The sequence below is a fragment of the Crocodylus porosus genome, unplaced genomic scaffold (assembly GCF_001723895.1).
Source record: "Crocodylus porosus isolate Cpor-Errol unplaced genomic scaffold, CroPor_comp1, whole genome shotgun sequence".
Taxonomy (NCBI): domain Eukaryota; kingdom Metazoa; phylum Chordata; order Crocodylia; family Crocodylidae; genus Crocodylus; species Crocodylus porosus.
In genome coordinates, this window is record NW_017728911.1 from 24490287 (window position 1) to 24512451 (window position 22165).

At 43.0% G+C, this 22165-nt stretch overlaps 1 protein-coding gene across 1 annotated transcript in view; it reads left to right on the forward strand.

The window, feature by feature from the left end:
• The window catches only part of WHAMM (WAS protein homolog associated with actin, golgi membranes and microtubules), a 20676-nt gene extending 281 nt beyond the window's left edge, over nt 1–20395 (forward strand). The window contains exons 2-11 of the mRNA XM_019533681.1: nt 7–374; nt 5329–5502; nt 7108–7258; nt 8085–8254; nt 9882–10047; nt 10979–11166; nt 12710–12796; nt 12879–12974; nt 15507–15930; nt 19041–20395. Coding sequence (XP_019389226.1) covers nt 7–374; nt 5329–5502; nt 7108–7258; nt 8085–8254; nt 9882–10047; nt 10979–11166; nt 12710–12796; nt 12879–12974; nt 15507–15930; nt 19041–19333 — 2117 coding nt within the window. The 3' untranslated portion in view covers nt 19334–20395. The remainder of the gene's footprint in view (nt 1–6; nt 375–5328; nt 5503–7107; nt 7259–8084; nt 8255–9881; nt 10048–10978; nt 11167–12709; nt 12797–12878; nt 12975–15506; nt 15931–19040) is intronic.
• Nucleotides 20396–22165: the final 1770 nt, after the last annotated feature.

The window sequence follows — 22165 nt, forward strand, 5'->3', positions numbered from 1 at the left end:
CGGAGCGCAGCTGGGCCGGGCTCTTCTCGGCGCGGGCGCTGCTGGGCGTGCACCGGCAACTGGCGGCGCTGAGCGCAGGCCTGGAGTCCTGCTTCCCGCCGCTGCCGCCCGCACTGCTGGAGGGCCGCGCCCGCGGGCTGTGGGCGCTGCTGTTCTCCGCGGGCCCGGCCGAGGAGGAGGCGGCGGCGCTGGACGAGCTGTGCCGCCGGCTGGAGTGCTACCTGGCGCTGGCGCTGGACCTGTGCGGCCGCCGCCTGGTGCTGGACGCGCTCTTCGCCCGCGACCCGGACTCCGCCTACTGCGAGCCGCTGGCAGAGCTGCGCCGCGCCGCCCTGCAGGCCCGCCTGGCCGCCGCCACCCAGGAGCTGCGCACGGTACGGCCAGGGCTCGGCCCAAGTCCTGGCCTCCGGGCCCCGCCGTCGTCGGAGCCGAAGCGGGGCCCAGGCGGCCCACACGGCAGGCCCGGCCTCTGCTCTGGTCCCTGCAGCCCGGAGGGGCTTTCCCCTCCCCAGGGCCAGGGCTGCCTGTGGGGAAGCAGAGGCTTCCCTGGCTCAGGGAGAGCCTGACTGACAGAACTCACCTTGCTTAAAGTGCACAGAGGCAGTTCCCTGTGTTGGTCTTTGCAGCACTATAACTACTGCCTGGTATCTGGGGCAACCAGCCCAGGTGCCACCCTCAGATCCTGGGGAGTGCAGCGGGATCTCCCCAGGGCTTGAGGCAACCCTCAAGCCCCCAGAGCACCTCCTGGGATGGCAGGAAAGCTGGGGCAGCCTGCCCTCTTCTGCAGAGGGAACCCCCCCCCCCCAATAAAGCAGCAGCAGCATCTGTTCCTACCTTCTTGTTGCACCTCTAATTTGCCTTTCATGCAGTACAACAAAGGGAACTGATGCTGTTGGCTTAGTGCTTGCACTGCCACAGAAATTGTGATGGCACAAATGAGACATTGGGCAGTATTGGTTTTCACCCTTGTGCAGAGGACTGGGCCATATATCAGTTTTGGTGCAAGTCCTATTCTGGCCTAATTGGGGCTACAACAAACTGATTGGCTATTTTTACAGCCTGACAGATTGGAGGTGACCTGGCAAAATGGAGTGAGAGGGTGGCTCCACAGGTGCTTGCCTGAGGGAGAAGTGGTGGGCCTGAGGTGATCTTGGTGACTATATGGCTCAGAGGCACAAACTGCTAGGCAGCAGCAAAAATAGACTTGGCCTCGTGTGGCCCTGAGAAGGCCAAGACAGAACTCCCAACAAAACCAGACACCCTGGCCATTCACATCAAATGACAAATTGAATTAGCCATGATGCTTCTGAGGCAGAGTTAATTCAAAAAAATTGTACTTAAATGTGAGACATTGAGATAAGTTGTCTGTAAGATTTGGACTTGTAACACAAAATGGTCTGGTGTTTTTTCTCTTTTTTTTTTTTTTTTTAAGCCTAGTGGAGCTGCCCTGACTCCAGACTAGCAGGGAACTACCGCTCTCCAAGCTGGCTTTCAGTGAGGGGGTGGCACTGTCGAGGCATAGAGGGGGCTGGGGCTGGAGCTAGAGGAAAGTGCAACTAGTCAGTGAGTGCTCCTCAGCCTGGCTACACTGGGAGCTCCCTAGGAAATGTCAGCTCTGAGCTTATACTTATTTTTGACTACAGAAAAATAGAGCAAAAAGCTCTAGAAGCCCCCCCTCCCACACAAAAAAAACCCAACATCCTTGAGAGGCTCTCAAAGCACTGTAGGATGCCAGGACAACCCTGAGTTAGTGTTTGTCTGATAATTTATTCCTTGTCTATCCAAAAACAGCAAAGTGACCATGGTTAAGTAGTCTAGACTTCTTCAGGCTTAGTAGCATGCAACTGAAGTAGATTTCAGGTAGACAGTACACGTGTGTCTTTTGATGTATTTAGCTGAAGCTTTAAGACTACCAGGACTAGAGTGCTAAAAACAAAACAAAAAAATCAACCACCTATGCCAAAAGAACATCCAGTGTTGCATCTGCCAAAAACAAAATAACTCTTAATCAGTAATACTGTAATAATTTAATCTCTTTCTTCCCTGAAATCTGTCTTTGATGTAAAATACAGTGGTGCATGTATATCAGTGAAGGTTTTATAGTTAAGCGCCTCACTGGCCCTGAACAAGGCAAATGCTTGATTTGAGGAGGTGCAACAATCTTTTTCTATCTAATGCAAAATTCTGGCCTAAGTGCATTATCAAATGATGAAGTCTTTCTTCCTATACCAATAAAAGTATTTCTGGTTTAAGGGAGAAAAAAAGCCCTCTTCTGATACCTGAGCAGACTAATGAAAGCAAGAAAAGATTCTTTCCTAATTAAAGGAAATATTGAGAGTCTCTGTTCCTTATTAGGTAAGGGTTAAGCACTTTGGATTATTTACAAAGCAAAATACCTCCTTTAGGAGCACAGGTTGTCCATTGCTTTGTTAAAAACAATTAGTGGCATGATCAATTATGCTGCATCCATATAACTACTTAGCCATTTCACTTCTTCAGAACAAGGGGATGGGAGGTGTTTCAGGACTAGTGTACTTTTGTAGGGGAGAGTCAGCACTGGCGTAGTGCTTTACACAACCTTATGCATCTCATTGTTTAAAGGGTGTAATAGGATTTAAGATTTTCCCAGAACACTATTGCAACAGATAAGTCTATTAGACATGATACTCGGGTTTGGTTGTTACACTGTAATGCCTACTATAACTGGATTGCTAGAATAAGCAGGGTCAGAAGTGTGGCATCATATTAACACATAATTTGGGTTAATTTTTCTTTTTGCAGAAGGTACCAGCAGCACCTAGAAATGTATTTCTGAACCATACATCAGCTCTGGTTTTTAGCATGTTTGGTGAAAGTGTTTACAACAGCTTAGTTCCAGCAATGTGGAGACATGACTAAAGCATCTCCTGACAAATCATTAGTCTTGTATCATCAGGCCTTGCAAATGTTGATGAAGTAATGCCCATGAGGTGGCCACCTGCATCTTAGAGGCAAGGTAGTTGAGGCACAAAAGTTCACTTATTTCCCCAAGGTTGCATAGGAATTCTGAAGCGAGGCAACTATAAAACCACATAGCTCTTGACTCTCAAAACTGATACAAACACAATGGCATTCTCTTCCTATATAGCCATATAGTAAATGAAAATATTCTGCTTTGCCTTCCCAGATACTTCAGTCCATCAGAGGGAAGGACAACACCAACATGAAATAATACTATTTTCCTAAGTCAAGTTCACTGGAAAAAAACCCAGCATTACCAGTAATAGCAGTATCGTTGGTGGTGAGCTAGACTTCTAGAAAGTGAAGCGTCACAGTGAGAGGCTTACAAAATCTAAGCTGAATAAAAAACATGCTTGGGGAGAAAATTTTGCTCCCATTACTTTCCCAAATATAAATGTTCTCCAGCAGGGGCATGACCATATCCCTCTCCCATGCATTGGGATTGTGCATGAAAACCAGAAAGGAAAACCAAAGGGTTTTTTTTCATGACAAATACATTTTTTCACTTGGCTCAAATAATGGGGGGGAAAAAACCCAAGCTTCTCGCTGCAGTATGTCCCTTGGGGGCTTGCTTAAGTTATGCCAGATAGAGGTAGCATTACCTGTGAGTCTGAAGTCAGGGAAAGGCAGGATAGATTTGTACCTTACAGGCTACTGAAATCAGAGATGCCTAAAGCTTTTGTAAGCTGCAGCTTGTTTTTATCAGATGCTATGACAACCCTCAGAGCATTTGATGAAGCAAGCTACTGCTTAAGAAAACTTAGATATCTGTTTTCATTAGTCTGTAAGGTGCAAACGTGTCCTTCTCCTTAAGTTAGGGCAGCTTCCAGGGACTCTATCCCCTGTGGGCTATAGCCCTTTCTGTAATATCAGGTCTGCTTCTGACATGGCCAGCATACCACAGCTTGTGCAAAAATAATTAGAAGACAGAAGTTGCACTGTAGGTATTCTGTCCTAGCCAGAACTTAGCTTCTTTCCCCAGGGTAAATTGGAAAGTGCAGAGTCAAAGGTCTTACCCCATTGCTTTCAATAGGAACACAGTTGGGCCCACATTTTCCCCAAGGATTTCTTCTTCCCCTCCTCTGCATAAAATCCCAGTATCCAAACCAACAACCTTTCAGGAGACTACCTCGTTTCTCATGGAGCTTACCTCAGCTTAATTGGCATAAAAAGCAAAATTTGTGTTTGCTGGCGAATACCACTATCACTTTTAGCTGCTCTCAGATGAATTTGAAAAAACTGTCATCAGTAAATCATGGACTTATCCTTAGCGTGGGACTAATCTGTGAAAATCTCTAGCACACTGTTAAATTTTGCAAGTTTTCAAAACCTGTATGTATTGCAGACACACACAAACCTCATGAGGTTGGGACCCTAGGGATTAGGTGTGATACAGACATGTATTAAGAGAGCTTGAATATGTATGGAAGAAATAAAAGTTAAAATTCACATTACTGGCATTGTTAGGTTAGGTTCCTGTAGTAGAAGAATGCCATGCATCTTTAGGGTTATAACTATAGGTTACTCTAGAACAGGGGTGGCCAATATGAGGCATGAGTGTGACAAGTGACATGAGCAGCCTCTGTATGTGGCAAACAGCAGATCGGGAAGGGGACAGGTGGCAAGCAACAGATCAGGCAGGGAGCACAGGGCAAGAAGCAGAAGAGCAGTAGATTGGGAAGAGGAAGTGGGGATCAGAGTAGCACTCAGGAGGGCACAGAAATAATTTGTGGCATATGGGCAAAAAAAAAAAAAAGTTGCCCCACATTGCACTAGAAGTTAAAAGGAGAAGTAGTCTGGGTCTGAAAGTCAGTGTGTTCATGCCTAGGGTCAGATCTTTGCTTATCATAGCTCATTTCTTATTACTAGGCAATTTGTAGGCCTGAGGGGAACAAGATGCAATAATTACTTTTTAAAGGAATACCTCATTTGACCTACAAAGTGCATCTTTTCTGCTTACCCTGTGAATCTTTATAATGTGGACAAAATTCCCTGTGCACATCTATCAGAATTTTTACAATAAAAAGTGGTCAAGGCATCAGTGCGCAGTCATTCTTCACATGCGATATGTAACAATTAGTACCCTCAAGAAACTCATTGGTGATATTTCTTATTGGGGAATAGCTGCCAATGCCTGAACTACATCTCCTCGTAACTGGAAGTCTTGGCTATTTCACGTAACAACAAGTGATAGGTTCTTTCTGCTAAAGTATGCCAGTGGTCGTAATGGACACAAATGCAAAAGGCAGTCTTTGAGAGACTATCATGTTTTACCCAGAAACAGAAGTACTGCAGCTGACACTAACTCTCAAACCTTTTATCTGCTAGGTTCTTCAGCGGCACAAAAATGCTGACACAATGGTAGCTTTAATGAAGGTTTATGAAGAAGAAGATGAGGCTTACTGGGATTTAGTTACTATGGCAACACAATTCTACCAATATTTACTGCAGCCCTTTAGAGATATGAGAGAACTGGCAACGTTGTACAAGCTGGAAATCCTGGTAGGTATTCTCTTTGAGAGGACAAAAATCAAATCAGGTGTAGCACCTGTCCACTGGGCAGTTTTGGCCCCAAAATTGCTTAAGTATCTTTAAGCCCCGAGATTTTGTCTTCCCTTACTCCCTCTGTCCCCAAGCCCATATAACTTGATTGACTTGATAAAACCCTGAAGAATTCAAAGCTAAAGCTGATCTATCCTCAAAGGATGTGTAGAATCTATGTAGTATACAGCTGAATAGAAACTCGGCCAATGTTTTCAGTTGACTTTTCACTAACATCTTTTTTCATTTTCCCTATCCAGTTCCTCACCCTGTTCTGCGCTCTGGCATTTTTCCCCCCGGTATTCTGTTCACAGGGACCTGAGCCACTTATGAACATGAGACTCATTAACTTTGAGGGATTTGTGCTTCTATGTTGCATGGAAAAGCTCATCCAATGTCAATATTTTCTGTGTTGCATCAGATTGACCCTGATACTATACCACTGTAGTTAAGGAACACTATCATGGATTGCTTTGATTTTTAACATTTCACTGTATAATCTTTAAAGCTAGTGTCTCAGATTAAATGAACAGAAGCAGAATAATCCTGAATTAAGGATGAAACACGATTGTTAACTTAGCATAATTAATTGTCTTGATACTGAATTTATAAATGCTATGAAAAGTAATCTAGTGTGCTCTTTTATTTATGATGTGATAATTGCAGAGTAGGGATAACAAACCTAACTCAGAAACTTCTATTCTTTTTAAATTGAAATCTGCAAAGGAAGATTGTACTCTATATTTCAAATCATCTCTTTAAAAAAACCAAGTAGTAGTGTTTTCAGGCACTGCACTTTTGTGGATGTTACAAGTGTGCTAACTTGCTGCTTAAATCTTTTTTTTTAAACTCTGCTATTGTGAAAACCCTGCTATTGCGAAAACTGTGCTATTGCACAGAGGAAAAATTGACTGTGTAGTGCTGTCAAATGCACGGTATAAACCAAAGAGAACAGAATGTACCTGAGTTACTTTTATTAGCAGGGAAAACTTTTTGAACCCAAAGTGATTTTTTAAGGTGACTGTTTAGTGCCACCCTAAAAAATAATTGAATCCATTGTTTCTCAGTGGAAATGCTCAAGTCATGATTGTAGAATCATAGAAACTAAGGGCTGGAAGGAACCTTGAAAGGTCGAGTCCAACCCCCATGCTCTGGGCTGGAATACTGTTGAGATCAACTGATAACAGCAAAGTGTCTGTCCAGTCTCCTCTTGTAGGCTTTCTAAGGTTGGAGACTGCACCACCTCCTTAGGAAGTCTGTTCCATACTCTGGCCATCCTTACCGTAAATAAGTTCTTTACATCCAACCCGAAACTATCCTTTTAACAGTTTATGGCCATTGCTCTCCTTGTCCTCCTCTGGGGCACCCTAGTGAACAGTTTTTCTCCTCTGCTCCTGATATCAGACTGACTAAATGAACATGCAGCAGCGTCATTTTTTTACTCCTTTTGTAACAAGCAGTGTGGAAGTCACAAAAGCCATTATTGGCTGTCTGTATGGCATTGTTTTGGTTAAACTACATTATGATAATGATAAGTGACTAATTGCACAATATATCTCTTTATAGAAATCCTTGCAGTTTGATAACCTGGGCCCTAAAAGAATAGAAGACCTACAGAAAGAAGCTGCAAAATGGACTAAGCAGGCTGCAGAAGCAGTGTGCTCTATTCAGGACATCACTGTGAACTATTTCAAAGAAACTGTGAAAGCCCTGACAGGTAAGCCAAGTAACTTTTGAAGAATTGACTCTAAGGCCATACATACGCCTAAGCAGCACTGGCTGAGAATAAGACTGCAGCTCAGGTAAGAAAAAAACCTTTCTATTGTCATTGGAATTACACCACTGCATATCCTGGGGCTAGGAGGAACCCCCAGCATATGTTAAAAGAGTGTCTGCACCCAGAATTGCATCAGTGTAAATAGGCTTAAAAGTCACCTATAGTTAAAGAGCAGTTGCTGTGTAGACAGGACCAAGATTTGGGCCTTACAAGCCTCAGCAAATATTTTTATTTATTACTGGATTTATATGTGTCCCCCCCCCCTTTAACATTATGATAGTGTGAGACTGATGTCAGTCTTACAGAAGCAAGGATTTCTTAGAATGGCATCTTTTATTGGACCAACTGTGTAGTTAGGAGAGAACTGGACGAGCTTTTGAATGGAAGACATTTGAAATTCAAATTCAGAACGTCTTGCATTTAAAAGTTTGTCCAGTTCTATCCCAATTACACAGTTGATCCAGATACCACCCTATGAAATTGCTGACCCTTATTGCAGAAGACTAACTGTTAGCATGTAAAACGTTAAGGATTTAATGGAATATTTAATAGGCACCTGGCAGAACTAGTTTGACTTTATAGCACTCTGATTTCAGCTTTTCTAGTCCTGTTATTTAAAAATCTATATACAGTCAGTATGTGTATAAAAGTAATACTCTTACTCCCCCCACCCCAGAGTTCTTCAGTACTTCATTTTCCATAGGCACAAACGGGGGCTATCAGTACAGCAGCATTTATATCTTGTTGAAACTCTTTAATTTGCCAGCAATGAACAAGCAGATGGAACAAGATCAGCTGAGATTTGGCCAAGCCAGCTGGGCATCAGCTTCTCCAAGGCAAGAAAACCTGAAGTACATGTTAGCTAAAGAGACTCTTCAGCACAGGAGAGCAAAAGAATTGTGTCTGAAGCAGAAGAGAGCTGGCATTCGGAAAAAAGTAAGACTGTAGCAAAATGTGGTTCTTGTCCTTTTTTCTACCATGGTAAGGACTTGATCCAGTCAACAAGAGTCTTTTAGACCCTGTTGTTAATGGATTCAGACTTAAAAAGCCCTCTTTCAGCAAAGTACTTGAGCATGTGCTAAATCACAGAGTTGATCAAATGTGCCGAATTATTTTGTTTCTCAACAACAGTTTTGAAACAAAAAACTCCCTGGTTTTCAAAATTAGTTCTGAAATTATGGAAGGATACATACCTAAAATTCTTTACTTCCTCCCCTCAACAAATCATGTCTTTGGTGGAGAAGAGGACAGTATCAAGAAGCAGGCATTTTTACAATTAGCAAAATTTGAAAAAGATCAAAATTCTACCTGCTCCTGTAATCCTCTGATTTTTATTTTCTGTGCATAGTGCAGTGCCCCACCTGTACTTAGAATTAACAGCTATGTATTTGTGCTTCTATAAAAACACCTTTATATTTGACTTTGGCATAATGGAGAGCTGTTATTAATGGTAGCTTTATCATAAAAGAAAAAATGAAAGTTATGTGGACACAGTATTCTGTTCCTTTAATGTTTGTGGTTCTGTTCTGTGCATACCAGATAATATTTTTACTGACCAGAACTTTTTAGTAGTTAAACCAATAATAGATTGCTGAAAATTACAACTGCTACCTCAGTATTTCTGGTCAGTGGGCATAGAGAAAATTCATAGAGCTTGTGCAGCTACGTCTTGTATTTTCATTTGGGGGGGGGGAAAAAAAAAATCAGACTTTTAGATACTGATCCTGTCTTGTAAAATCAAATGCTGAACATGCATATTCAAATATAGCTGAGGATTTTACAGGCCATGTCACATGGGCCCTCATGACTGGAGATCGTGTTCAAGCCCTTAAAATTCAAAGTTTCCCGTTTGACTTTTAAAGACTTGATGTAACGCCATAGAGCGTGCTTTAAATGAGTGACTCAAGGTAGTATCAGCTCCCTTTAGTTTCTGCTTGAAGCCCTCTTCTCTTTCTAAACAAAGTATTGGTTGCACTTGTTCCCATGATACCAAAGCACTTGTCACAGATCAGGATATTTATAGGTGGCATGGCCTTACCATGCCCTAACAACTGCTACACATGGCAACACCATGTTAAATGGATAGTTAAGTAAGCCAAACTGAACACACATCCCAGGAATGATAAGCAGTGCAGCTAAGCATCCTGTAATTGCTCACCATTCGTTCTCTTCAGAACTTGCAAGGTCAGCATTTTTCTAGTTCTCCAGTTGCCAGAGAATGTTCTCTTGGAAGACAAGATGTGAATTTCTAATAGAGAAAACTGGGTTTGAGGGGTTTTTTGCACAATACTCTCAGAACTACCAGTGTTCATGAATGGCTAAAAAGCAGTGGTAAAGGTATACTTTATACACTTCTCCCACTTTGTTGTAGGTCACTTTCAGGAGCGACCATATTGCCTCAGCTGAACCAGCTTGATAGTCAGTTGGCATACACTTGCTGTTTCCATCCATGTTGTCAAAAACTAACTTTCATGGGGAAGAGGTGAGAATGTGTGCGTGTGCGCACACTCACTCATGCGCTCCATTACTGATGCTTTTTTATTCCTTGTTTGGAAATGTACAGATGGAAAACCTTGAAGAACAACAAAAGAATATAGCTGTAGTAGAGGAACTGGAAATAGAGTACTATGAAACTCAGCTGAAATTGTATAACATACAACTTGAGATACTGAAACATGAAGAAATGCTGCTCATTGCCCAATTAGAGACCTTAAGGAGACAGATTAAAGGTAAGAAGAAAATAATCACTTACAGCCTAAAAACATAAAAACAGAGATGTACACATTCTGTAAAAGAGTGCATTGTTGCTACTCAGCTCTTGTTCCATGTAAAGTTCTCTCTCAACATCAAAACATTTTGGGAACTCAATTCAGTGTCTTCTGAAACAAATTTGATAACGCTTATTGATAAATGGATAAAGGAACACACAGACAGCAAGTCTTAACTGTATCTGTCATGCACATATGCATGTTTTGCAAATATAAACCAGCAATTGTATATACATCTTACACAAATTATATAATTGAAAGAAAAAAAAATCATTGATGGTGCCCTAAAATTGAATGGCAACAGAATAATGCAGAATTGCAATATACACAATATTAACAACAAAAGGAAGCAATTGTAATTTGATTCTACTTAGGATTCTTTTTTGCTAACTAGCTTTTGTCTAAACTATGTATTTATGACAAGTTATAAATATAAGCATCGTCTATTAGTTGGGTTAAGTAGTCTCCATTAGTAGACAGTATAGTGTCAGGATAAATAATGTTATTGCTTATTGTCTAATGTAATCAAAATACATGTTTGTAGTAAAAGAAATGGATTAGTTGCAATTCAGAATGGTTTTCAGTTTGCCAAGAGACTCAGTGAAGGAAAAGGTATGAGTAACCAGAAAAAATCCCCAGTATCTTAAATGGGAAGCCAAACCGTGGCAGCAGTGAAGGCTTAAACCTGATCTAGAAAACCAATCAGTAACTTTACTCCGGTGAGTGAAGTTATATATATGCACAAATATTTTCAGGGCTCAAAGTAGGTTTAAAATGTACTTCTAACAACTTGCTTATCAGCTTCTATGTCTTAGCATCACTAGTTTTTTAAAGAACTTTAGAGCTTTCTGGGTTTTGGGGTTTTGTTTTAAAATACTGAATGCCTTTTTAGAGAAACAGGATGAAGTTGTTTACTATGATACATGTGAAAATCCTGAGGAACTCCAGGTCACTGAACAGAAAATGGGACCACATTATGTTCAGTCATCAGAAGTGACTAAGCTGAGGCTGAAGACTCAGCAGTTGGAGACTAAACGTGGGACTATCTGTGCAAGAAGAGCCTACCTCAGGAACAAAAAAGTAAATGCAGTCCAGGAGCTGGGCACTCTTTCTAGCTTGTAGTGCAAATCCTTTGTAGCGGGTAGAAAGGGAACTATAAGGGAAGCTTTGGGAGGAGTGTATACAGGACAGCATGGCACTGGGTTCTGTGACCCCATCTGGGAAGCAGTGGCAGCTTGAAGCTAGCGTTGTGCTTCTAGGTCAGCTGTGTGGTAGAACAGACTCTCAGAATGTGTTAGGGTTGCTCTAACTTAGGTTGGTTATCTTAAGGGAATGGCAGACATCATGAGGTTCCTAGGGTCCAGTGAAACCTCAGCTGTGTCCCTGCACCAGTACCTGTTATGAGGTTGATGCAAGAAGAGTTTATGCTGGCTGTTCGCCTACATGGGGTGAGTCCTCCTATAGTCAGCTATAGTTATAAGTGTTCTGCCCTGGTAGCCTGGCATAGAGCAGCTGCACTTCAGGAGGAAGTCTGCCTCAAAATGCAAAAGGCTGCAGGTACAACAAGTACAGCATGGTGATCTGTTATACTTTATCTTTGTGTGGGGTGATAGAAAGCTTTTGCTACTACAGCTTTATCTCTGGCCTCTTCAGCTTATGGGGTTTTTGTGCTTTATTTTCCATTTGCATTAGTTACAGCGAGCACCACGAACTGGAAACGTGCATAAATTGAGCCTCACAGTCCTTTCAAGCAAACTCTGCACATTCAGTTGCTTTACATCCATGCTATCTCAGACCCAAATGCAGAGAACAGAGTATGGCATATGTCTGCTCAGCTCCAAACAAACACCTCTATCCTTGGAACTTCCAGTAGCTACTACCAGACTCTTGCTAGTGATACTTCCTGAATCACTGTCTCCCATGATTGCTTCTTCTGCTTTGATTTTTCATTCACTCAATAGCAATTTACTGGTTAGTTAATGTGGAAGCCAAGTACTAGGTGATTTGCAAATGCCTAACCCAACCTTCTAGATAAAAAACCTGCATCTGTAGAATGACAAAAATGACTTGGATAATGATTTGGGCAGAAAGTAATGAAACTTGCAGTTTCTCTGAAGCATTTCATTACTGATGGCAAGTGTTCTACTGGGAAGTATTTACCATGCTGTGTGTGCGTGTGCTGTCTCTAATTTTATAAATAAGACATTTGGAGTATTGAGTGGAGGAGCCTGGTACCTTTCAGTTCCCCTCTCTCCTCCTTTACCTTTCTCCCTCACATCTCAGCCACCATCTGCCTGGCTGTGGACAGTTAGATACAGCTTCTTTAGCTGTTGTCCTAAATGGACCATAGGGATGAAAAGCAGTACAAGGCAATTCTGCACTCTGCAAAGTTGTCTGCTTCTTCTGTAGCCCCATCTGCCAGTCTAGGGTAGACGACATCCTAATCCAGAGCTAATGCCCAAAGTCTGTGGAAAAATTCCTGCGGATGTCAAATTTCTAGTCCTTCTGAACTTAGGATGCTTCTTTGGCAGGGCAAAACCTTGCAGCTGCTTTTCAGAGCATAGATTTCATGCAGACTTTGACAAGCTAATTGGGAGTTGTTTGAATTTTATTATTCCATCAGGAGCAATGTGAAGAGAGCCACCATCTTCGACTTCAGGAGGCCCAGGAAAGCATAAAACGCTACCAGCAGCATCACAGCATACAGATCGTGAGTACCAAAGGCAAACTTGCAGAGCCTGCCAGCCATGCTTCTGCCTGCCCAAAGCTTACTCACTTGTCTTTAAATGTAGAAACGAGAGACAAAGAAAGAGGAAGAGAAAAAGAAGAAAGCCTGGATAAGCCAGGAACGCCAGAAAACACTGGAGAGGCTGAAAACATTCAAGGAGGCAAGTACTGTAAATATCATTTTAAAAGGATAGCTCAAACTTGAAGATATTGAAGTGATTTATCCTTCTAAACACTTACCTGAAAACTGTATGCAAGTGTTCAAGGTAATGTGATCTACACAGGCTGGAAGAATGTTTCTGTTGAAAATATTGCACAATTATCTTCCCCAAATTCATTGTTCTTCCTCTGCTGTGAACTTCAGGACTGCCACAAAGGACATGTTTACACATGCCAGTGCTGGGTTCTTTGAAAAGCGCTTTTGAAGGTGTTTTCAAAAGTGCACTGCCACCATTTATTCCGCGCTGATGCGTATGTTGCTGTTTATACAGCTGCAAGTGATGCAGTGCTGTGCATGTCAGCTCACATGTGGAGCAGATTCAATTAATCGTGTCAGGCATGACAATGCGTGTATATAAATGCCCAGAGAGGCTAAGAAAAGAGTTTCAGTAGCCCCTGCTCACTTTAAAACAGTTCTTAAGGCAGCAGTCTTTCCATAAAACAGAACCTCTTCAATCGGTCATTTGGATCTTTGCTTAAATGAAAGATCATTACTGTTGTTTTCAGATGATTTCAGGTTGGATGGCGAGAGGTGATACTGCCCTCAGTAGGCACGTTACATTCCTTTGTACCTACTGGTACATTTCATTAGTGAGTTTGATTGATATAGGCCATGTTCAAACTATTAATGTCGACTGGTATCTGTTTTCTTCTCTTCCATTTTATGACCACTGTCCAGAAGCACAATAAAGTTTTGTAAGACTGAATAGTTTATTCAGCACTTTAAATAAAGCCTTCCTTTTAGGCAGTTCCAAGCATCTAAGTGAGGACATCTTAAAAAACATCATGGCAGTGGCTTAAGTAATGGTTAGAAATGGGAAGAATTTGGCAGTGAGCTTCAAGAGGGAAATTATTAAGAGTGGATCCATCATCATCCAGGTTTAGTGATGTCAAGTGTTAAACTAATGTGTGAGTACGTGAGTAAAAAAAAAAGTGAGATGTGTCTCAAAAGAAAAAGTCAAGAGTTTGTTCTCACTTACAAGACTCTGAAATCTCACCCTGTTTCCCTACCATATGGAACCATGTCACTGCACTACAATCTGACATATGGTTGCCTGAAATTTAGCAAAAAAAAGAAAAGAAAAGGTCATTCCTATTTCTGCAATCTATTTTTAACATTTGGACTAGGTTCTAAAAGCAGACAGTCCTTTACACTTTCAGTGGGAGGCCAGGTTCGGACTTTTATACTGTGTATAATAGAAGTCTTGCCTTTAAGTTTTTCTGCTTTTTTTTTCTTTAAATAGCAAAGTACAAGCCCCCGGGTTTGTTACGCTGACATTAGGGATGCTGACAGATGTGCAGCTCCCTGCTGTAACTCATGGTGCTTCACAGAAAGTGCCATGAGTTACAGCAATCCCCCCACCCCATCCAACAGACATTCTGTTTGGTGTGGGGGGGGTGGCCTCCAATCCACCTGCCCCCATCTCCAGCACAGGCTGGACAAACCCCAAGTCAGAGGTCTCTCCCCTCCCTACCTCCCATCCTGCAGAGAGTACCGGGGACATGGGTGGGCTGCATCAGCTCAGCCCTGATCGCAGGCAGGGACAGACAGAAGTTAGTGAAGGTGCTTTGCTTTGGGGCACCTTCATCTGAACCGTCATTAAATAAGGGTTAATTGGTCTTGCAATTGGGCACTTTTAAAGCACCCTGCAGCTGTGCACTTCTGGTTCTGTAGTTTCTTTCAAGAGGGAAGAACGGATATGGGAGTGGGGTGCCTTAGTTCATTTGTATAATTTAGCAAGAGGTTGAGAGAGGAGTGGCAGAGAACCTGTGGTAATCAATAGCTTCCTAAAGGCCACCAGATCAGCAAGGCGAAGCTGCAAGACCCACTCTGATGACTGTCCTATCTGCAGGCTTACTTGAATGACAGCAATACTCATCAAAGCATAACAAGTAGAAGACAGTTTGTCTATTACATGGGTTTACTGGGTATCTGATGTTAACCTGTGCATCTATTTTACCTTTTTGTGCTCTGACACAGTATGGATAAGGAACAGGCTAGAGAAAAACCAGGAGTGGGATCTTTCTAATTAGCTTTATTAGCACAATTAAAGGAATACTTGCAAACAGATCAGAATACACAGAACATGCCTGAACTGTTATGTGTTCATGCTGCCTGTTTAATTCTACCTTCACTCCTCAATAAGTGCTTCAGTAAATGCCCCTTTTGTCTAAAATAAATGCTTGGAGCCTTCTGCTCGTGAGCAGCCCTTCATTATTAAAACAGCATTTGTATGCAGTGAACTGATGGAAAAAACCCCCACTAACGAAACAGATTTCAGTAGAGAGCATAGGGTAAAGGGTTCTGAAAATCCCTTTGAGAGTCCCTTCAATTACTGCAGTGCTGTTTCTCTCACTTGAGCAAGCAAGTAGCAGAGGGTCTTTGCTCCACAATTCCTGTCTCTGCCTGTATTTTTTTTTTTTTTTTTTAACCAACAAGATGGAGACATCATCTGGCTACTTTTTGTTTTCAGAAGTGTCCAGCTCAGCTTGTGCTGAAAACGCCTCCTTCACAGCTTCGCAACACCAAGCACCCGCAAGGTGTTTCCCATGAGATTCCAGCGCTGTCCCCTCAGCCTATGTCAATAATCAGTTTAGCCCCACAGCAGTCAAGCAGCACCCAGCTAGCACCAGGCAGTGGTTTAAAAATGCCATGTCAGAATATCCCAGCAGATACCCCTGTGCAGGTTTTTGATTTCACTGACGATCCAAAGTACAGCAAAGGACTGATGATGATGCCTCCCCCACCGCCACCGCCACCTCCTCTGCCACTGCATTTAACAGCACCAGCAACCATCAAAGAGCAGCCACTTCCCCTCATCTGTGAAGACTTCACAGCAGGTGCTGCAACACAGAGACGAGCTGACTTACCCAAGTGTTCTGTAAATGACTGCACAGGTAAACACACTTGTGTTGACTAATCTTTTGCTTCCTCTGGCTGTAGAGGTAAACAGTGTAGCTGCAGTCCTAAGGACAAGAAGTACAGAGTTTCTTCTCTTGACTTGGGTAAGCCTTTAACCCAGCTTCTAGAGACCAGATGCTATTAGCATTGACCATAAGTCAAGACTTAGGAGCAACCAGGGATTTTGGGGAGCCCAGTTTGAGACTCCTCAGAGGGACCTTCTGGGCAGCACAGCGTTTTCTGTCAGGTTGGATGCCCAATGTTACTAGTTACACAAAAGTTTTGACCTCTGTGCCTGGACTAGAATCCATTTGGTTTCTCACATCCAAATGACCCTACAAGACTCCTGCTCAACGGGCATCATAATCAAAAGCAGCATTTAAAAACTAAATGGTTCTCATCCCAGCACTGTATTTTATATGGATTGCTCCACATTCAGCTCTGGCTCTTGCACTGCTTTTGATCCCTGCTCTCCTATTGACTGCAGGTTGAATCCTGAATTAACAATTAGGCTTTTGTAGCATACATGTATGCTCTGCAGTAAGAGGGACCCCCACCTCCCAAAAAAACCTTGCCATAGATATCTTTGAAATAGGTGTGCTGTTTGAGATGAATGGTGTTCTCATGCAAGTTATTACAGCGGACAGTTCTGCATTCCTACAAATCCCACACTTTAGTGTTTACAGAGTATAACAAGTAACTGCAGTCTAATGTTCTAAACTAGGGGCAAACTCATCAGGCCCTCTGGGCCAGAAGAGTAGTGAAGAGCTGGTCTGTACCTGTAGAGTATCATTGTCCTTTGTGCACAGTGTGCACTCTGGATCCAGCCCTGCATGCTGTGCATGAGACTGCTTCAAGACTCTTGACTAGCATGACCAAGTGATAGGGCTCCTCACGCTGCATCCTTTACACTCCTGTTCAACTCAAGAATTGTGGAAATTCCTTATCAGCTTGTCCGGATTAAATTGGCTCGGTTTCCAAGACCTACTTTCAGATCCTGGGCAGAGCTTCTGTAAGTGCACTTAGTCAAGTTGTTGGCTTTTTCATTCTGCAGTGCTCACTGATCACAAGAACAGTATGCCCCACGAGATACCATTGTTCTCTGCTTGGGAGTTGTTAAGGTACAAGCGGAGGTTGACTTTTGCAGTTGGAATTCAGCAGTTCAGATACTGAATGGGAACAGAACGCAGCAATCTCCCATAATTGTATTGGCTACTTCCTGCTAACAGGCTTGTCACTCAACTGAGCAGACATTCACAAAACGTGCGGGGAGGTCGTTTTTAAGTAGGAAGGCAGCAACTTTACATTGCCACTCTTCACAGGAGAGCTGCTCTTTGAGCAAAGTGATTCCCTTGGAACGTGTACACTCCTTTCTTTCACTTTGTCATAATATTCATGCTACAGCTAGCCAGCCTTTGTAACAACCCAGTTAGGAAAGTCACCACAGGCAGGACTGCCTAAAAAGTTCACTTTAATTCATCAAAGGGGCTCTGAAATGGAAGCAAATCTGAACTGCTGAGACAGTAGGGAAGCCTCCAAATCAGCAAGGTCCATGTGGCAAAAGTTGTGTACATAGATAAGTGTGATTCAGCCAGACCAAGCACACAGAACTGGGAGTTAAGTCTCTTATAAACTTTGCTAGTGTTGGTAATTTGAGCTGTTCATAACTTTCTTCCACTATTTCTGTGTGTGCAAAATCTGTTGTATTCCAAGTCCTAACCTCTTGGAACTGTCACTTTTGATGATTTCAAAAATTAAAGTGCAGGAAATTTGCAGTTCAGGGGTGGGGTTTGTGTGTTCTGTTTTAGGAGAGAAAAGCCAGCTATTAATTGCAGGAACAGTTCCAGCATGAACACCTGGACCTTTTCAGAAGTGGAAAGCCATCTGCTTAGAAGGTTACACTTAGCCATGCAAAATCCTTGTGCATTAGACACGTTTGCGCATGGATTTGTGGTTTGGAAAGGTATTTATATGCTATATTCAAAATTTTGGTAACTGTAGCATACAGAGATTTGAATGCAGAAGATTAGCTCTAAAGTATTACAAATAAGTGCTCCCCTCATTATCTGTTAATCTCAGTGGCCCATGACCAGCAGCACATCTTCATCTGTAGACCTAATCTGAGTTCTGTAGAAAGCTAATTAGTTTGTGGGTCTTTGTTCCATCCTTACCTGGCATTTGCAGATCTCTCCCAAAGTACTGCAGAATTCAGCATAGTATTACATTCTCAGTGTGGCGTGTGAAGAATTCATCACACAACCTTCCCTATACTGCACATGCAAACAAACCCCTTGTTCAGCTGACAGCTTGGACCTGTTGATGTAGAGAGATGGCTTTTTTTCATTGCTTTGTTGTGGCGACTTCCTTCCCTTTTCTGAGAGAATCTGAGGATAGCAACAAAGACTCCAGCAAAGTAGCCTGAGCCTGGTGCCAGGGTATTAAAGAAACAGAGTAGTTCACGCAGCCTCGTCTTGGCATGCTGGAGGCTCTGAAATTCAGAAACATACACTGAACATTTAATTCAGATCTTACCACACAATTTATGTTCAAACTGAACTGAGAAGAGAGCTGCCAGCCTGGTTAGGGGTCTGATCCAGCTCTCACTGAAGCCAGTTGCATTACTCCCACTGATTTCAGTGGTTCAGTATCATGCTGTCATTCCACAAGTTTCCACCTCTTCGTTTTTCCCTTAGTTAAACAAAAATGCAGTTGACAGTGGCAGCAGGCATCTGAGCAAGCTAAGGAAAATGCTAGTGTTTCTAATAATGGACACAAGCTAAGGTTTTTGGTTCAGTAACTGCTTTACATATTTTAAAAAAACTGCAGTGAAAGAGAAATGTGTCCTCCTTTTCATATAATTAATTCTCCAGTACATGAACTCGTGCAACGACAGAGGGCTAGATTCTCAGCTTGAGGGGTCCAGTTCCAGATATTGGGACTACTAGCTCGGGAAAAATGTGAGAATCTGGGTCCAGGCAGACAATACTTAAATCTCTACAAGACAAAGGGAACTATTCCAAGCATCCTTAGAGAGTTTTATAATTAAATAATGTAGGTATTGCTGACCTCTCTTTTGAGAACAATAACTTGGTTTGATCTGCCGTAGGAACCATGGATAAGGTTTTGGCCTCACTGAGGCATGGTGAAGTTTTTCTTCGAAGAGTGGAAAAGCCTAATTCATCACCTTCGGATGCATCAATAAAAGACAGCATCCTCTTAGCCATAAGACAAGGAGTTAAGCTAAGGAAAGTGAATCGAGATCCAGAGAAAGTTGTCAGAGAATCCAGCAATGAACTTGAAAGAAGCATAAAGGCAGCCATCCAGAGAATTAAGAAAGTGTCTGCTGACTCTGAAGAGGATGAAAATGGCGATCAGAACAGTAGAGAATGGGACAGTTAACCAGCTCAGCACAGCTTGTGCCTTGGTCAATTTGCACTTTTTAGGTGACTCTGCCTTTCCTCAGCAATAGGAAAGGGTGTGTAGGATTGTTATTCCTGTAATTATCCAAAATCTCCTGAGTATTATATCATACAGTCCTGTTGATTTTCTCCAGAGGCTGTGTAGATTTGTTTTTAAAAGTGAGGCTACACTGTAGAATGCGTTCCTATGGATTAACAAGAGACTGCTGCTCATTTGTGGAGACTCCAAGCCCTTGAGCCTGTGGGGAGCTAAATCCAGGATCACAACATCCCTCCTACTTTAAACTTTACTGCTCCAGAGTGTATAGAAAAGATAGTGCAAAAGGGTTTTAATAATAAAATTAACTAAAATTGACACCACCGGCAAGAAGATAATCCAGGAATTGAAAGGCAAGAACAAAACCAGAGAGCCATTTTAAAGCAATTTGCAACTCTGCATCACTACCTCCCAGGACTGGAAGTTCCCTTTCAACTACATATGGTGTATAATACAGATTCCTTGTAAGGTTTATCACATTAATAACAGGTTTAATATGCAAATAATTTTCCACTGCATTGTAGTGCCTGCACTGTGGAACGACCCAGCAGTTGTGGTTGTGAAGAGGAATGCTGGGTATTGAAATAACTACTACTGTATTAAATTACTGAAAAAGTCCACTCTTAAAGATGTTAGCTTAAAATGTTTTTGCTTTTTGTTTTTTAAAACCACTCTCAGTGTTTTGAAACAGAATGCTTGTTTATGCAAATACGAGCAGCCGTAAGGAACTGTAGTCATATAAGTGAATGCCAAAATGTTATATTTTCTGGGATCTAGCTCTCTGATACAGTGCTACTGATCGTCTTTATGGGAAAATGAGGCTTTTATACTAGCTCAAAATTTTTATTGCCAGATACAGCCTTAAGTATTTATATTATACCTGGAACCTAAGTAATAGAAACAACTGATAAGTGTTCAGCTATATTTATCTTGAGTTTTAACATGTATGAGATTTGTTTTGGGAGTTTATATGGACCCTTAATAAAAAAAAGACCTTGTGATACAGATGAATGATGTACTTTATTCTCATTTTAAAACTGTTTTGGCATAAGAGTTACTTGTTCCTTATTCGTTAAAATTCAGAGCAAGGGCAATGTCAGCATATTGTATGTACATCCTTAAGATGCAGGTACAAAGTGATGTTTTATTACAGCAAACAAAGGTGCTGGATTCAGCTTAATTTTTGTTTTAAACAGGCTATCAGAGGAGCTGTTAGTGCAAATGTGATTGGATGCAGCTGGAGTTATTTTGCTGGAAAAAACCCTCAATTACATGTTTTGTATTTGAGCCTTAGCTGGTGTCAGTTGTGCTTGTGCCCAAACCCTCCTAGCCTCCATGTCATTGCCCAAGCCTCTTTTTCTCTCAGGCTTTGGACCTTCGGCCCTCCTAGCCTCCACATCACTGCCCAAGCCCGTTGATTTTCTGTCGGGGTATGCTCCCTTAGCCTTTCCCCTCCACGGGGTCACTTGCAAGGCAGTGGGGCTGAGGCTTTCACTAGGGAGGCACTGGTGTGGTATTCCCTGAGGTCTGCTCTGCCACAAGCAGCCCCACCACACCATCCTCCCCAGCAGGGCGTAGTTTTAGGTCATTCCCCAGGACCCATGCAGGCCTACCTGCTCTCTCCTGGGCACTCTGTGACAGCTTCCATCTCATACTCTGTGTGTCATCTGCTAGTCCCATCACTCTCATAGGCCCCTTGCAGGATATGTCCCATCAGGAAGCTGGGCTACAGCCTCCAAACCATCCTGCTTGCTGGCTGACCTCTCCTCTCTTAGCAGTGACATCGTCCCCACCAAGGGGGCCTTCAGCCTTTTGTAGGCCAGCTGGGGTGCCAGTAGCTCTCTGCAACCCCGGCTTGCCCCTTGCAGTGGGTTTCCATGCCCTGTCAGCCCCACCCATCTTGCATTGACCAGTTGAGAGTCTGAGGATCAGCGTGGCAGCAGCAGCTGACCTCCCTATTCAGCTGGGGTCCCCCCTTGGCCCCACCTTACAGCCATCAACTCCCATCGGACCTGCCTAGTGCCCCAGAGATCTTGTCTGGCAGCCCTCGACTCCACTGGGTTCATCTGAGTCCCTGGCCTCAGGGCCAGTTCTGATCAGGGACCTGTCTAGCCCCTCAGTAGGCCCCCAGTCTAAGCCCCTTCTCTAGGCTGGCCTAGCTCTCCTTAGGCCCATGGCCATTTCTTTGGGGCTTGGGACCCCACCGGATTCCTAGGAACCTCTTCCATCGCCATACTTCCTACTCCTAGCCTCCACAATGTTCCTGGGAGCAGCAGTATGCCGGCCAGGAGATGTTACTCCAGCAGTGTCCCTGCAGCAACTGTTGGCCTTATTCCTTAGGGCCTGCTCTTATAGATTCACAGACGCCAGGGTTGGAAGGGACCTCAATTGGGTCATTGAGTCCAACCCCCTGCCCTAGGCAGGAAAGAGGACCGAGGTCAGACACCTGGCTGGGGTCGTCTATCAAGCCTCCTCTTGAAGACCTCCACGTTAGGTGATAGTACCACCTCTCTTGGCTGGTAACCACGTCTCCAGATTCTGGTAACCCTGGCTGTGAAGAAGTTCTTTCTAACATCCAACCTAAATCTACTTTCCATCAGTTTGTGGCCATTGTTCCTGGTTATCATAAGGGGTGCTCTGGTAAATCCTATTCCCTGCTGCCCCTGCCCCCCAGTGAATTTGTATACTGCCACAAGACCCCCTCTCAGCCTTCTCTTGCAGAAGCTGAAAAGGTCCAGGTCCCTCAGCTTTTCCTCATAGGAGTTTCCCTGCAGG